The sequence below is a fragment of the Prionailurus viverrinus genome, unplaced genomic scaffold (genome assembly GCF_022837055.1).
Source record: "Prionailurus viverrinus isolate Anna unplaced genomic scaffold, UM_Priviv_1.0 scaffold_39, whole genome shotgun sequence".
In the NCBI taxonomy this organism is placed as follows: Eukaryota; Metazoa; Chordata; class Mammalia; order Carnivora; family Felidae; genus Prionailurus; species Prionailurus viverrinus.
This window is the reverse complement of record NW_025927607.1, coordinates 4,358,485-4,374,476: the sequence shown is the minus strand read 5'-3', so window position 1 is coordinate 4,374,476 and position 15,992 is coordinate 4,358,485. Positions and strand designations below refer to the sequence as shown.

Here is a 15,992-nt window from a genome sequence, read left to right as displayed (position 1 = left end):
TGAGGGGGTACAGATGCAGACGGTCGTCACTAACGGCGGGCGTCCGCTCCAGGCTTGGGTGGGCCCGCCGACCCGCACGGCACGGCCTGCCAGTCCACGAGGCCGAGCGGCTCCCGGCTTTGCTTCTGGAACCTGACTGACGCTGTTTGGGGCCCGGAGGAGCGCGCTCAGGAGAAGAGGGCGTGTGCAGGGCCCTGGGGGGCTGGGGCAGGTCGGATGCCTGGCAGGCTGTGACCTGGCTCTGATGGGGGGGACACCCCTTCTCCCTGGGGGCGTGTGTGGGCCCGCACCCCTGCTTGCTCTGAGGACCCCCGGGTGCGGTGTTGGGCGCGTGTCCCAGCGCTCTGCGCTCGGTTCTGCCCTGTTGATCTCTCGAATTCCCAGGGTGGCCCTGGAAACGGGGAGGGATTTGCTCTCAAACAAGAATCTTACTGTTTGCATAGCACAGCCTACCATTTAATTAGGAAAATATGTTTTTAATTGACTTTCTCTTGACAAACACATTGGCTCATGTGAACCGGGGGGAAAACCCAGCCATGAAAGTGAAAGCAGCCGTGTCAGACGCAGACCTCGCTCTAGCACAGGCTGGCGGCTGGGCCACGTGACGGACGGTGGGGGCGTGGGCGGTGGGGAGTGTGGCCACGCGACCCGGGCCCCTCTGGCTGCAAACGCTGCAGCTGGGATTTGCTGTTGGTCAAAAGGGCCTGGGGCCTCTGCGCCTTAGGTGCATCTGAATCCCCCTCTCGGGTGCCCACCTCAACGGCCGACAGGTTAAAACACTGGGTAAGGGGCGCCTGGGTGGCTCGGTCGGTCGAGCATCGACTTCAGTCAGGTCATGACGGTTTCTGGATTCGACCCCCACGTCGGGGCTCTGTGCTGACAGTGCAGAGCCTGCTTTGGATCCTCCGTCTCCCTCTCTCCCTGCCCCTCCCCCCTTCACACACTCTCTCTTTCAAAATAAATAAGTAAACATTTAAAAATTGGGAAAGACCTTCCTCAGGCCTGGAGATCAGAGATTTTGGGGGTTCCCGCGAGGTAGAGGCACACAGAACCAAGTGGCCTAAAAATAGGAGAATCGCTAGAGTTCTAAGAACAACGGATAGATTTTAGCACGTAGACTTTGCTAAAAGTTGAGGAAATTCTTAATCAAGCAGGAAAACGAACAGGGGTAGAGAAGGTTTGAACAACATCCAGAAGAGCCTTCTGCACCCATGTGTGGAAACCTCACAGAACCTTGGGGACGCTGACTCGGGGCCTGGGCTGGGGCCTGGAGGGCAGGCTAATAAGGACGAGGTCCCGAAGGCCCCCAGTCCCCTGGCAGGCAAGTGCTGGAGAGGAGGGGACCCCAGCCACCACAGCCACCACAGCCAGCCGTGCCCCTGAGAACAGGGCCTTCACCCTCCCTGTCCCCGGTGCCGCCCATGCTGCCCCTGCTGCCCTGCCCGCTCCCCACAGCCCCCAAGGTCCCCGTGGGTCCCCATGGCTCCCCCTTTCTCTCTGCCTTTCACTCTGGGCCTGAAGTATCTGGACAGGGACATGTGAAGTCCCAGGTGGGTTTCTCTCCACTCCTGACTTTGAACAAGACCAGACCCCCTTCTTTGAAGACGTGCAGAGGAAGAAAATCTCGACAGCAGCAATCAACTGTGGTTCAAGAGACAAAGTCAGTCCGAGGGATCAGATCTGAGGGTATTGAGTTAAAAGAGAACAGAGTTATTGCAAGAAATGGAAACAGGTGTCAGGAAAGGTTCACTGACGCTCTCATGAAGGGGAGCCAGAGTGGGAACAATCGAGATTAAAAACACAAGGACCGGGGTGCCTGGGTGGCTCAGTCGGGTGAGTGTCCGACTCCCGATTTCAGCTCAGGTCATGATCCCGGGGTTGTGGGATCCAGCCCTGCATCAGGCTCTGCACCGGTCGTGGAGCCTGCTTGGGATTCTCTCTCTCTCTCTCTCTCTCTCTCTCTCTCTCTCTGTCCCCCTCTGCCCCCGTCCCCGCACTTGCAAGCACTCTCTCTCAAAAAAACCAAAACAAACCCCCCCAAACCCCACAAGGACCAATCCAGGCATGAGGACACGGACTAGATTAGCCACGGCAGTCAGATGAACTAACCTAAAGACCCGAAGTTCTCTGGGACGTGGCAGGGAGCCAGTGACAAGAGGTGACATTCAAGATGAACAAGGAGGAAAAGGCCCAGAGAGCAAGGCTGGGCTGCAGTGAATTTCAGGACAAAAGAGTGGGAAGAGGGTGGGGGAGAAGCGGTGGTTTTTAGGTGGAAATAACGTGCATCGACCGAAGACAGATTCGACTCTGCAAGTGGAGATAATGCACAGGCTAAGATAACAGAGGGAACAAGTCCACATTTGGGGAACGTTTTTGAATTTCCAAGATAAACGGACCTTCTGGCTTCCTCTCTGGAAGGAACGATTCAAACCACCTAGACATTACCTTTCTGGAACTGTCTGAGCCTGGGGTCACGGGGCAAACAAGAAAAGAAGTCCGAGTAGAAACAGGCCCCTCCCGGGGAGATGGGTCGTGAGCCTCGCTCACCGCGTCCCCACCGACCTGCTGGGCCCACTGCTGACACCGGGTGTGGCGGGCAGAGTTCTGACCTGGCCTGTGCCCCGCAGCCTCAGGATTACCCCAGGGTCACCCTGTGACCACGTTAGGGCCTGTTGCAGATGTGATTAAGGTGGCTCCTCAGTGGCTCTGAGTTAACCAAAAGGGGATGACCCGGGTGGGCCTGGTGACTCCCACGGGCCCGGCGGGCTGGCGGCAGAGCAGCGGCCGTGGGGTTCGAGTGGGAAGGGGGCCGTGTGGGGGTCCTGCCGTCGCCGCCGCGCTGTCGGGAGAGCCGATGGGAAGGCCCAAGCCGGGAGCCGGAGAAGCCCCCAGAAGCCGCTGGCTCCTCAGCCAGGAAATGGGCTGCGAAGAGTCTGCCTCAGGTAAGGAAGCAGCTCCCCACTCCCTGCCAAGAGCCCCCCGCTGTGCCAGGCGGGGACCCCCCCCCCCCCGTGGGGCTGGCAGCTCACGCCGCCTGGGGTTCAGTCATCAGTCTGCGGCAATGGCTGCGGTCGGAAAGGAACACAGTGTGGGCTGCTGTGAGTACAGAGCCTCCTGCAGACAGGAGGAGGGGTTCCAATTCAGGAGCAGGGGCTTCATAGACCCCCGCCGGGCACTCAGAAGAAAGGTGGAGGCAGGGCCATCTGGAGCAAGGGAGGGGCCCAGGGGAGAGCCCCTGGACACAGGTGCAGAGCCCTTGCGGGGGGAGGGGCGGGAGCCAGAGGCGTCCCCTGTGCACAGCGCGGTGACACGTCGGCTGCCGTGCTCACTGTTGCCACACTCCCACCGCCATGGAAGGGGGCAGGGGGAGCAAATAACCCTGAAATAAAAGGCTGGCATGGAAGTCGTGAGGAAGCATTAAATCAGCAAGGATCCTGTCAGCAACCAAAGAAAACCAGAGCAAATAAATTATTGCAAAACTTGTAAGCGGGATAAATTCCTTTGGAAAAGGCACACGCTCCGAGGTGGGCTTGAAACCAAGGCCAGGCGGATGAAATAAATGGTGACCGAAAACATACAGAGCCGGAGCGCAGGGCCGGGACCTGGGGATGGGGGGTGGCCACTGCACGTGTCAGGCACAGCAGACTCAGGACAAATGGCACAGAACAGGCACCGGGAGCTCTAGGCTGGTAAGAGGCAGAGCGGCCAAGACGCTTCAAATTGTGAAGAACGTGTCCTAGAAGTGTATAAACCAAAGACCCTTACAGACGAAAGGAGGGATTGCCCTCCCTGCCCCCACCCTGATGGCAAAATTCAGCACTTCACGCCCGGTTTTCATAAACGAGAGAGACAGATCCAACCTGGAGTATGTGACTGACATGGTTGTAAAGGTTGACTTAATACATTCTTTTCAAAATGTGTACCCTGCAAACGGAAAGCCTTATTTTCAAGCACGCACGGAACACACACACGTGAACGCACGTCAAATGGGCGCGGCCCGCCCCTCCTGCCCTGGGGGTCTGCCCCTGGCTCCGGGCCTCGCCAGCTCTGTCTTGCAGGACGCTCCCTAAGGCTCAGTTTTCCTAATCTGTCAAATAAGGGCTGGGACCACCTCCAAGGCAGCTCTGCCAGGGGGTGCCCCCGATGAGCGCTGTGGGGCCACCACGTCCCTCGAGGCCACCTGCTCCAGCCCAGTTGTGCTTCTGCCCATGGGGACCCCAAACCTCCGCCCCCCCAGAAGCCACCCCCTCACCCCGCCCCCCCCCCCCCCCCGCCGTCCCCAGGTCCCCGCCAGCTGCGTGCCCCACCTGGAGCCTCCGCTTCTCCCAGCTGGCCGCCCGCCTGCCAGCCCGGTGCTGCTCCTCCAGGCTCCGGAGCGCCTCCTCCTGCAGGGCGCGCGCTGCCTGGGCCCTGCGCCTCGCACTCTCCGCCTGGCGCCGGGCTGCGGGGCGAGCAGGGTGCTTGCTTGCCTGGCTCCCAAGGTCAGTGCGGCCGCCACATGGGGGTCGCCCCTGCCCATTTCACAGGCTGGCTAAGTGACTGGGAGCTAGACGGTGGGGGCTGGAGCCCCCCTCCCCCCCCGACCGCCCGTCTGACAATTCCCTGCCACTTGAGGGTCCCTGGGGGCGGGTCTGGGGTCCTGGCTCCCTCTGTCTGCTCCTTCTCTCCCAGGTTCTTTCCTCCTTCCAGACACCTCCTGGGCAGACCCACTAACGGAGGGAGGAGGACACGTGATGCAACGGGGCGACCAGCAGGCCAGGGGCGCTCTCGGTGGTGACAGGGGTCGGAGACCTGACGGAGAGATGGGCCTCATGGCTGTGGAATCGGGTTCCGGGAGGTCAGCGTGGTGGGAGGAGGGTCTGCGGACCCTGCAAGGTCTCTGGACCGCACCCCCTGGTGACGGGGAGCTACTGTGAGAGGGCCGGGCACACCCGGGGGACACGCTGGCCCACCCCCGAGCAGCTTCCAGGACTGCACCCTCCCGGCCGCCAGGGTGGGGCGCTTGGGGGGAAGCCCGGGAGGTGGCGATGTGGCCCTGTCAGCGGTGTTCGGGGACGGGGCGAGGGAAGGGGGTCACCTTCCTCCGCCTCTGCCAGTGCCTCCTGCAGCCGTGCCGCGCGGCTCTGGGCTTGGGCACGCTCGCGCTCTGCCTCGCTCAGCCGGCCGCTCAGGCTCACCACCTGGAGGTGCCAGTCGTCCTGGGCGGAAGGACCCAGGTCAGGGGGCAGCCCGGTGGGTGAGTGGGGGCCGAGGTGTCCGGCTGGAGGTTTGAGGGGCTCGGGCACGCTGACCTGGACCCCGGTGGGCATCAGAGTGGCGCCTGGCGCCAGGGCCTCTGCTGCTAATTGGGAGTAAGGGAGGAGGCCCTGAGCCGTTGGGGCGGCAGCTGAGTTTTGAGGGACTGTGGTGTTTGTTGCTATCTGTCACGCCCAACAAAGGACAGTCTGAGCGCTGAGGCGCCCGGTGACCCCAGGGCCCGCCAGGGCCTCAGCGGATCTGGGGTGGATGGACAGATGGACAGCAGAGTGACGGGCAGCATCTCCGTGTTTCTGGGGGCCCCCGGGGCATGTCCTCTCCGCCCCCTTACCCGTTCCCTCTGGGCAACCCGCAGTTTCTGCACAAAGTCCGTCAGGGCGTCTCGCACAGAGGCCACGTCCACATCTGGGCAGGGGTCCCCAGGTGCCGGTGAGGGCCATCGGAGTGGTGAGCCGGACCTGGTCGGGGGGCCGGCGCTCTGGATGCTCTCTGAGCCTGCAGGACAGTGGCAGCGGAGGGGATGTGGTGGGGACGTGGTGGGGACTTGGTGACAGGCATGCAGGTGCCCTGCCCCCCCTTTCTCTGCTTGTCCCCACCCCCAGGGAGCTTGCAGGGGCACGGGGTCCAGGCCCCTCACTGTGTGGGTCGTGAGGCCCAGGGAGGGGAGGGGGCGTCCTGGGTGGGTGCCAGAGCCGGGACAGGAGCCTACCCGAAGCCACTGAGGACACTGACCTGTACTGGGGAAGCCGGGCCACTCGGGGGAGCCTGAGGGGCCTCGTCCCCACAGCCCCAGGCCGTGGCACAGGGTGGACCACAGCCGGCCCAGCTGGGCCTCCGCGTGCCGCCTGGCACCTTCAGCCCGGGCCAGCTCCCCTTCCAGGCCGTGGAGCCGGCGGCCGGCCTCGTCCAGGCGAGCCTGGAGGCCGTCGGCCACGCTACCGGCCTGCTGCAGCTTCCCGGTGACCATGTGCAGCTCGGCCCGGAGGGTCCGCTCGGCCCCCCGGCTCTGGCAGAGGCCCTCCTCCAGCTGCTGCTTTCGGGCCTCAGCCCCAGCCTCCGCCTCTTCCAGCTCCCGCCGCAGCCTCAGGACCTGTGGGAGGGTCATGAGGGCTCACGTAGAAGCCCGTTGTCCCAGAGCCACCTGCCCTCCGCGCCTCACCCGCAGGCCTCTTGTCCTCACTCCCTGCTTGGCATGTCACGGCCAGGGGCACCTCGGACCTGCCTCCCAGCCCGTGTTTGGCCGTGGGGGCCCCTGAGCCCAGGTGGAGAGGGGCACCTCAGGACCACAGAGCGCATCCTGGCAGACTCGTGAACCCCCCAGCCAGCTGTTGGCCCTAGGCTGTCCCCTCCTGTGGCAGGGGACCGGCTGCCTCGAGCCAGCCCCACGCCTGTCTGTGGCTGCTCTTGGCCTGTGGTAGCAGAGGCTGGGTCAGCATCGTCCTGAGACCAGGGCCGGGGAGCCTCAGGGGGCCTGATGCAACACCACGGGCTTCCGCGGGGTGGCACGGGGGTAAACCAGCCTCCCCGGCACACAGCACCTGTGGGCCGAGAGGAGAGGCCTGGCCTCTGGGAGGCCGGTCCTGGGCCTCTCGTACCTGGGTCACTCTTTCTACCCTTCCACGCTCACCCCTCGTGTCTGCTGGGTCCCAGGCCCCTCTCTTCTCTGGCGGCCTGGCCTGGGTGCGGAGGGACCCTACCTGACCTCCTGCCCCTCTGTAGCCACCCGTCCCGTCGTCTCCACTGAGGCCACCTTGTCTGCCTCTGCAGACCCTGGTCACAGCCTGACCTGTGCCCCTTAGCCCCTGGGATGGGGCCTCCGCTCACACAAGGTGCCCCCTAAATACCTGTGAGTGAATGACGGAATAGACAGGGTCACGTCACCCCTAGGGCAGTGACAGGCTTGGGGGAGGCAGCCAGGCTCCCGGCTTGAGGCCACAGAGCCTCTGCCAGACCGTAAGCCCTGGCACAGGGGGCAGGGCCGGGCCCCACCCCATTTCCTCTCCGGGCGGCCACAGTGTTAACGACCCCATTCACGGGTAGAAGTGAGGAGCCGTGAGGTCACACAGGGGTCACATAGGTCGTGGGAAGAGAGTCCGCGTTCTCTGCGCATGGTGGGGGCTCGGTGCAGCCGCCGTGTGCGTGATTTTGGGTCCGGACCAGGGGGTCCCACGCGGGCCGGGCTGTGGGAACACACGCGCAGGCGTGGGTGTAGGTGTCACTCTGAATCCAGAGGCTCTTTGACGATTGGGCATTTGGGGGCTCTTGCCTGTCCCCTGGCTCAGAACTCTCGCGTCCCCTGGGCGAGACTGTCCCTTTCTAAAACACGAGAACCTTCGGAGATGCGGGGGGTCCCCGCTTTGCCTGCATTCGTTCAGTCAGCACCCCTGTCCCTCGGCCCTGGTGGCTCCCAGCCCCCACGTTCTTTCTCCGGTTCTCAGCCCGCAGCATGTTCACCTGCGAGTGTGGGGTGGCACCGAGGGGGTGGCCGGGCCCCTCCTGGGCCCCTGCCTCTGCTCACACGTGCTGGGGAGGGAGCCTTCCTCCTGGGCAGTGCCGCCCCCCACTCTGGCCAAGCCCAGTTCTGGGCGATGGGGGATGTGGGTGGTGGGGGTGCCCTCCGAGACCACGCCCTTGTAGCTGATGGACTCCTGAAGCCGTTTTTGTCTGAGGCCAGGACACCCCGTGGGCAAGGAGCGGGCTGGGCCCCTCGCTGGCTGTCACCCTCGGGGACCCTGGTCCGCCACATGTCTCTGTGCCTCGATGTCCTCATCTGAAAAGGAAGGCGCTAGACCTTCCTCACGGGGGGTCGGTGGTGGGGGAGGGAGGAGGGAGGGCGGTGCAGCACACGCCTGTCCTGGAGGGAGCACTGGACCCCGGGTTTCTCTTCCCCGTGCACCTCACGGCCCACTCCCAGGCTGCAGAGGCCCACTCACGGCCCACTCACAACGGCTGCGGATGTTTGGACCGGCCTCCCGCCTGGAGGGGTATCTAGGCCCCTCCTCTGAGCGGTCCCGACACCGAGTGAACTCGGTGTGAGTGGCCCTTGACTCTGGAGACCGAGGCAGATGGACGAAGCCGTGCAGGTGGTCTCCGAGCCCCGAGGCAGCCGGGCCGGGAGGTGCCCAGCCGGCGGCCGGTACGGCCACCGGCCCCGCGAGCAAGGCCGCCTGCCGGTGAGCCCAGCCCTGCCATCAGGCCCCCCGCCGTGGAGTTCTTGGCGCATGCACCGTCGGGCAGAGCCAAGGCGCCCCTCTGTGCCCTCGCCGCATTCCTGATCTCAGGGGCCACGGGCGTCCAAGTGGTCGTTTTCAGCCATTAATCTTGAGGCTTGTCATCCGTACCCCATGGGGCAGACCCAGCCGGGAGCCCCACGAGTCTGAGCAGGGCCCTCCAGCTGAGGCTGCAAGTGTGGGGACAGAATGTTCCAAAGGCACAGACAGCGAGGCCATGTCTTGGAGCTCGGGCTCCGCGGTCCAGTGGGTGCCCTGGAGGCACCTGGGGGAGCCGGACAGAGCGGGGAGGGGACATCTCTGCGGGGGTGGGGCTCCAGGACGGCTGCCCTCACCTGTGTGCCCAGCTCCTGGAGCTCCCGGCAGGCGTCGGCGCGAGCCTGCCGCACCTCCCGTAGGCTGGCCCGCAGCTCACAGGCCTCCTTCTGGGCCGCTGCTCGTGCCTCCTCCAGGACCAGCACCTTCTGTTCCCTTTCTTCCTTGGACCTCTGAAAACTGAGCAGAGTGTCACAGGCTGGGGCTCCAGCAGGTCCCACAGAGACCTTCCCGCCGCCCACCTCACTCCGGCCGGATGCCTCCCCCGTATCTCGGCTCTCCGGTGTCCCAGAGCCCAGCCTCCTTGGGGCTGCCTGGGGCCGGTCCCCTCGGGCATACTAGGTCCGGGTGCCCAGCCGGATCTGCCCTCTCCACGTCTCTAGACCTTCCCTCCACCCTACTCCGTGCTCCGGCCACACTCCCAGAGACCCGGCGTCCACCAGGCCCGCACCTCTAGTGCCCCTCTGCGAGGCCTGCGGTCCCGGCCTCCCGGTCCCTCCCACAGGGGGCCTCCCAGAGTCCTGGAACAGGCCTCTCTTCCTCCCTCCACTCCCCAGCCCTTGGCCGTCTCTTGCCCACCACTTGGGGCTTGTGTGGCCCGCTGGACGGGAATGCTCCGAGGGCAGGGACAGGCCCCCGCTCGTGTGCGGGCACCGTAGAGCCTTCTGATGGACAGCTGGCGCCGTGAGCTTGGTGAGCCCACCCACCATCCTCTGGCCCGCCTCAGTAGAACACCCCGCGTCCCGCACACTTTGCCCCTCCGGTGGATTTCGGGGCCGGGAAGGCCCCCTGACGGATGCCGCACGGGCTCATACCTGGCCTTGTCCTGCTCGGCCCTGCGGAGAGCGGCCCGCAGCTCGGTGTTGGAGCTCTGCAGCACAGCCTTCTCGCGGGCCTCCTCGCCCAGCGCCCGGCGGGCCTCCTGGGCCTCCCTGCGAAGCCCCTCGCGGCTCTCCTCGCTGCCCTGCAGCTCCCCGCGCAGCACGGCCAGTGCCTCCCGGGCCTCGTCCAGCTGTGCCCGCAGCCCCTCCGCCTGGGGAAGGGGCACGAGGCTGTCGGGGCCGCTGGGGGCCGGGGCGCCACGGGCAGGTGGGGGGGGGGACGGGTAGGAGCTGCCGATCGGCCTCTGGCTCTGGTCCGGCAGCGCCCAGGTGCCCCCAGCCCCGTGTGCCCAGGTGCTTGAGAGAAACGCAGACAACCTGGCTCTGCCCACCTGGGGGTGCAGGGTGCCTCACGAGGGCTGGGAGGAACCGGGGAGGTGATGGTCTGGCCCTGCTGGCCCTGGGCCCTTGCTCCCTCCCTGGCCCCCGGGGACGCTGCTTGCCAGACAGCAGGGACAGCGTGGCGCCTGGCTGTGCCCCCACATCCGTACTGCCCCCTCCCGGGTCCAGATGCCTCCGCTTGACGGCCCCCCGCCCCTGCTGCTGCCGGCTGGCCTTCAGTGATGCCGTGGCACTGGGGCCGCTGCCCGCCCTGGGGCGGGTAGCCGTGCAGGTGGCCCTGGCTCGAGACGCCTGCTCCGCGGCCCTCATCTCCCTATCACGTGGGAGGCAGGGGAGGGTGGGTCTCTGGGCGATGGTGCCCTCAGAATTCTCTGGCAGCACGAAGGCCAGCTCGGGCCAGGCTGTCCAGTTTGCTTGGGCGGCAGGTCTCACTGTCACCAGGGCCCTGGACAGAGTGCCCCGCAGAAGCAGGGACACCCTAAACCCAACGGGTGGGGGGCAGCAGAGGCCCCCGGCTGGGCAGGCTCTGGAGCCAGTGGGGGCCACCCTGGTCTCAGGGCTCAGCAGCCCGGACTCCGGCCGCTTTGAGAGCTCTGAAAAGCTGACCCGAGGACGGGGAGAGGCTGTAGGTGTGAGTCCTGTGCCCTGCCCCTACCAGATGCGTTCCAGGCCCAGAATGGGACACCCGTCACGCCGTCCTCCCTACAGCGGGACCCCCACGCCCTCTGGGGGCTTCCAGGCAGGGCTTGCGGGTTCTGTGGTTGTGTGAGGCTCAGGGCCTGAGCGGGGGCCAGAGCTGGGTCAGGGTGGGGTCGGGGGTCCTCCTCACTCCTCGCCCCAGCACCACCTCCCCCTCGACCCTTGGAGGGAGGGTCTGGAGGCGAGTGCAGACCCAGGGCAGGGGCGGCCCACCTCCCAGCGCCCGCACTTTGGTGAGGGAGATCTCCAGGCTCGGCCGGGACCTCTGGTCTCCCGCCTCCCAGGCCTGCGCTCCAGCCCTGACCGGAGCACTCTAGAGAGGGCTCCGTTCAGGCTCGGGTGTCCCGAGGAGGAGGTGGAGAGGAGGTGGAGGGGGCCGGCGGCGTGCCGACAGAGGGGAAGCCGCAAAAACTCTGAGCCATGTCAAGGCGCTGGTTTGCCAAGAGCAAACCCCACTTTGCTGGCCGTTTCAGCGGGACATTGTCCAGGCCCCTGGCCAGCCTGGCTCCCGTGTCCGCCTGCTGTTATTGTTCAGTTTTTGGGAAGGGCCTGAGCCCCCCCCCCCGCCCCACTCCCCTTCCACCCCCCACATATGGGAGCCACGACCGTGCAGGGCAGTTTCCGCCGAGCTCAGCAAAAATCCACCGAGAAGGTCAAGGACCAGCAAAGGGCCCTATCCATCATGAAAGGAACTGTTTTCATTTCCCAGGGCAGAGGAGATGAAAACGAGCACAACAAAGCTGGAGAAGGGCCCCCCTCACCCCTGCACCCCCACCCGCTTCCCTCTGCCCCATGAGAACAGCCATCCTCTTTACAGGAGTTTTACAGCCAAATCACTTAATGTGATTATAATAATTATTTCTTTACTAGAAATTGTATAAACAGCATCTTTTGAAATCTCCTGCAGGGAGGTGGTTCCAGGGCTCTGCACCGCCTGAGGGAAGGCAGGGGAGGGGCCGTAAGGGGCTCTCGCCCGTGCGTGCGAGCACACGCATGTGTGGTCAGCGTGCGTGTCTGCAAGCGACGTGTGTGAGTGTGGCGTGTGCACCTGTACACGCGCGTGCAGGGACACGCGTGCCCGTGTGCCCACACACACGCATGACGCATGTGCGTGTAAGTGCATGTAGGGCTGTGTGCATTACTTGTCGCACATTTGTGCGTGCTTTGTGGCGTCCGCGGGTTTCCCTGGGAGTGTCGTGTCCGCAGGTGGGTGTGTGTGGGCGCATGCACAGGTACGCTGTCACTTGTGTGCATGCGTGTGCACGTGTGGGCAGGGGTGTGAACGGTGCAGTGGGTTCACGTGTGTGTGCAGGCACACACGTGTGGACTCCAGGCAGCGCCGAGAGAAGCCTGGACGTTCCTTCAGTTTAAAGGCTGTGAAAACGTTATGGTTTCCATGGCGACCGGGCCAGCCTGGCGCCTGGGAGGCTCTTCGGTGCTGCTGTTCCCGGCTTGCTCCTCCTGCCCCTGCCTCAGCCTCCTGCTCCCCCACTGCTTGCTGGGGCCCCTCTCCTTTCTGGGGGTTCCCTCCCCTTTCTGGGGTTCCCTCTCCTCTTGGGGGCCCCTCTCCTTGCCGGGGGTTTCCTCTCCTTTCCAGGACTCCCCTCTCCTTCCCGGGGGCCCCCTCTCCTTCCTGGGGCCCTTTCCTTTCTAGGGGTTTCCTCTCCTTCCCGGGGGCCCCCTTTCCTTTCTGGGGGTTCCCTCCCCTTTCTGGGGTTCCCTCTCCTCTTGGGGGCCCCTCTCCTTGCCGGGGGTTTCCTCTCCTTTCCAGGACTCCCCTCTCCTTCCTGGGGCCCCCCTCTCCTTCCTGGGGCCCTTTCCTTTGTAGGGGTTCCCTCTCCTTTCTGGGGGTTCCCTCCCCTTTCTGGGGTTCCTTCTCCTTTTTGGGGCCCCTCTCCTTCCCGGGGGCCCCCTCTCCTTTCCGGGGGCCCCTCTCTGGGAACCTGAGCTCCTCGGGAGGCCTGTGCTCTCTCCTCTTTCACCTCTCCAGAACAAATGTGCCCCCAGTCTCCTGGCCCCTCCCCTGCAGCCCCCAGTTTTAAAATCTCATTTCACTTCCCCGTGTGGTCGCTGACCGGGCCTGACTTTGAAATCTGTTGAAAGGAGACCTTTCTCTTTGGGGGCCAAAGTAAACAGCTTGTCATGTTAAATCATGCTCTCTCCCTCCCTCTCCCTCCAGCACGGGGCCTGCCCCTGGGGGCGCCGGGGGAGGGTTGAGGAGCCCCCCTCTCTCTGCTGCTGCCTCAGCAGCCGGTGCCTGCTTGTGCCCCCCCCCCCCCCCCCGGAGCTCTGGGTCAGCGCGCTGCCTGCCGGCCTCGGCGCCTGGCCCGGGGAGGGCACGGGTCCCCCAGTCCTCACGGCCCCACCTGGGCGCAGGCTCACCCTCCCCCGGCCCAGATCCCTGTGCCCTCCTGCCCTCCCCTCTCCCAGGCTCCCCAGGTGCTGTCATGTCTCCCTCAGGAACACCTCCCCAGTCTTGCTTGCCTGCTGGGCCGCAGCCTGGCCTGGCCTGCCCTGCCCGAGACTCTCCCCCACCGCAGGACACCGGCCCGTGGCTCCTGGGGGCCCCTGCGGCAGCCTTGAGGCCGCGGCCGGGTCCACGCACGGTCGGCCCCGGAAACACCACAAACTCCCCACACCTCTGCCCCTCTACTCCCCCCCCACCCCGGGCACCCCCAGGGCAGCTCCACCCCACCCAGTGCCCAGTCCCCTGGGCTCCGTGCGTCGTGCTGCATGTGGGCAGAGCCTGGCCTGACCCACCGCACGCAGGCTCTGCCCAGGGCTGGTGGGATGGATGGGTCTCCGGGCACCCCTCCCCCTCCCCGGCACCTCTCCCCCCTTCTCCCGGCACCCCTCCCCTGGCACCCCCTCACTTCTCTCCCGGCGTTGCTTCTCTCTGCCGCCATCTCCCGGAGACTGTCTCTCAGAGCCGCGGCCTCTCTCTGATGGGCCGAGATGGCGTCCTCGAACTGGGCCTGCAGGGCCTTCAGCTCCGCAGCCGTGGCGCTGACGGTGGCCTGGAGAGAGCGGCAAGCTGGCCGCGGCATCCAGGGGCAGCCCGAGGCTTGAGCGGCAGCCATCTGCTGTCCCGGAGCCGGGCGGAGGCTCGCTCGGGCCGCACAAGGCGGGCAGAGCAGAGCCCCGGGCCAGCCTTCCCATGCCGCCCACTGCCCGTGCCACCGCTGCTGGCCCCGAGGGGACGTGGCGATGGGGGCGGGTCTCCCCGCGCGGAGGGGCTGGCCCTTTCCCCCATGCCTTTCCTTTGGGGTCTCCAGGCCACCAGGCCAGGGCAGCTTGGGGGCGGGGACCCAGTCAGGGACTCAGGCGCTGACCTCTTTCAAGCCTAAAATGTTGCTGTTGGGCCGTTCAGCTGAGGGGCCAAGAACAGCCACTTGGCGAACGAGACAGGCCCTGCCCTCAGAGGAGGCTGACTTCGAGACCCCCTCAGCTGGGCAGTGTGTTCTGCATTCGTGCCCAGGACGTGGGCATGGGAGAGGCAGCCCGGGTCCCGCGGTCCTATAGTCTGGGACGTCCACTGCGGTCAGTGCACGGGGGGCTCACCCTTCCGAGGCGTGCCTCTAGTCCCCCTCTCTGGGACCCTGCCCATCAGTGGAGGGCCAGAAAGGTGGACCCCAGCTCAGAAGACACGGTGGTGGCAGGGAAGGGGGGAGGTGGGTCCCAGGACAGTCCTATCCCCGAGTCCAGGCGAACACAGGAGCCCCTCAGTCAGTCTGGCCCTTGGTTTCCGAACTTTCAAATAGGCAGGTGGCATTCGGGGATGCCCACGGTCCCTGCCAGCCTAAACATGCGAGCACCCACAGACATGCCTGGAACGGGGCCACGGGGCTCAGCCTAGACCCCCCCCCCCCCAGATGGAGGCCCCCCTGCAGAGACACTCAGGCAGCACAGACATTCATCGGACTCAGCTTGGCCTGGCTCTGCTCTCCCGGACCCTCCTCTCCAGCACTACCCGGTGGGCACTTGGAGGAGGAGGGGTCCCCTGGGCCCCAGGCTAGGAAGCAGTGCCCAAGCTTTCCTTGTCCACGAACAAGGACGCCGCCTGCTCACCTGGGGCCCGAGGCCCGCCTGGCTTCCCGGCCCGGACGCTCCCCCTCGCCTCTGCCTTGGCCCCAGGGTGGTCTAGGCCCCCATGGCAGGGGGGGAGTGGAGCCGGCTTCGTGTCCCAGGGAGGCACAGGTGCCTGTGCTGGTGCCCCCGCACTGGAGCCCCACCCCCGCCCACCCAGATTCTGTAGGCCGCTGCCCCAGGGCGCTAGTGGGCTGGGGCCCTCTGAGGCCTGGCCTCCTGCTCTTGGTGAAGGAGCCTCACTGGTGCCTCCTCCCCTTGCCCCTCCCGTCCTCCTGCACTGACAGGTATCACCCTGGGTGGCCCGTTTGGCCGTGCCCTCGGGGCGGACCCAGCGTTGCTGTGGCGGCCTGGCTAGGAAGGCCCTGCGGAGGCTGTGGGTGACAGGATACAGCCCAGGAGCCCCTCCACCTGCCAGGGGGCTTTTCTCACATCACCCCACAACTGGTTTTCCTCGGCAGGCATTTCTCCTCTCCTTCCGTCCTCAGTGGGTTTTAATTTCCACGTTCCTTGCCAAGGGGGCAAAACGACCCTTAACGAGCTCGCTGAAGTGCCCACCCGCTGGCTGGCCGGCTATCCCCAGTCCAGGTGGAGACTCAGCCAGCACAGAGGGGGAAGGCTCCCGACCAGCCCCTCTGAGTTGGGGGGTCAGCTCCCAGGGTCTGGGGGGGGCGGTCCCTGGTTCCCTGACGAGAGTGGGATGGGCGGGGCAGCTCGGTGGGAATGGGAGGAAGGAGGGCACCACCCCGTGGGCAACCCCACGCCTCCCAGCTGTGCCCACGGAAGCACCGGCCAGCCCGTGACAGAGCAGGGCGGGGGCTCCAGGGAGAGGGGCTCTTGGACAAGACTTTTCTGGGTGCCGGGAGCCCCTCCGGGTGGCGGTGCTCAGAGTGACCCTGTCTGGTGGTGCGGGGGGAGGGGGTGGAAGGCAGCCGGCTCCTAACCGCAGCCCCCTTTCCTGCTGACTGTGCCCCTGGGACAGGACTGCGTGTCCCTGCCTCCCTAAGGCCCCGCTGGCTCGCTGGCTCTGCATCTGCCCCCGCCGGGCAGCCCTCTCAGTGCCCGCTGCTGCTCGAGCAGGTGCAGAGTCAGTGACGCTGAGACAGTGGCTCCTGCTCCGACACCAGTTCTGGGCCGGGCACTGCAGCCGGTGTTCTGTCCACTCGCTCGTTCCCTGACTCGC

The 15,992-nt window shown here is 65.7% G+C and overlaps 1 protein-coding gene across 1 annotated transcript in view; it reads right to left on the bottom strand.

The window, feature by feature from the left end:
* CROCC2 (ciliary rootlet coiled-coil, rootletin family member 2) overlaps positions 1–15,992 on the bottom strand; it is a 62,915-nt gene that overhangs the window by 10,047 nt on the left and 36,876 nt on the right. Inside the window, 7 exon segments of the mRNA XM_047846377.1 lie at positions 4,308–4,441; positions 5,078–5,198; positions 5,588–5,751; positions 5,989–6,346; positions 8,822–8,981; positions 9,617–9,834; positions 13,597–13,740. Coding sequence (XP_047702333.1) covers positions 4,308–4,441; positions 5,078–5,198; positions 5,588–5,751; positions 5,989–6,346; positions 8,822–8,981; positions 9,617–9,834; positions 13,597–13,740 — 1,299 coding nt within the window.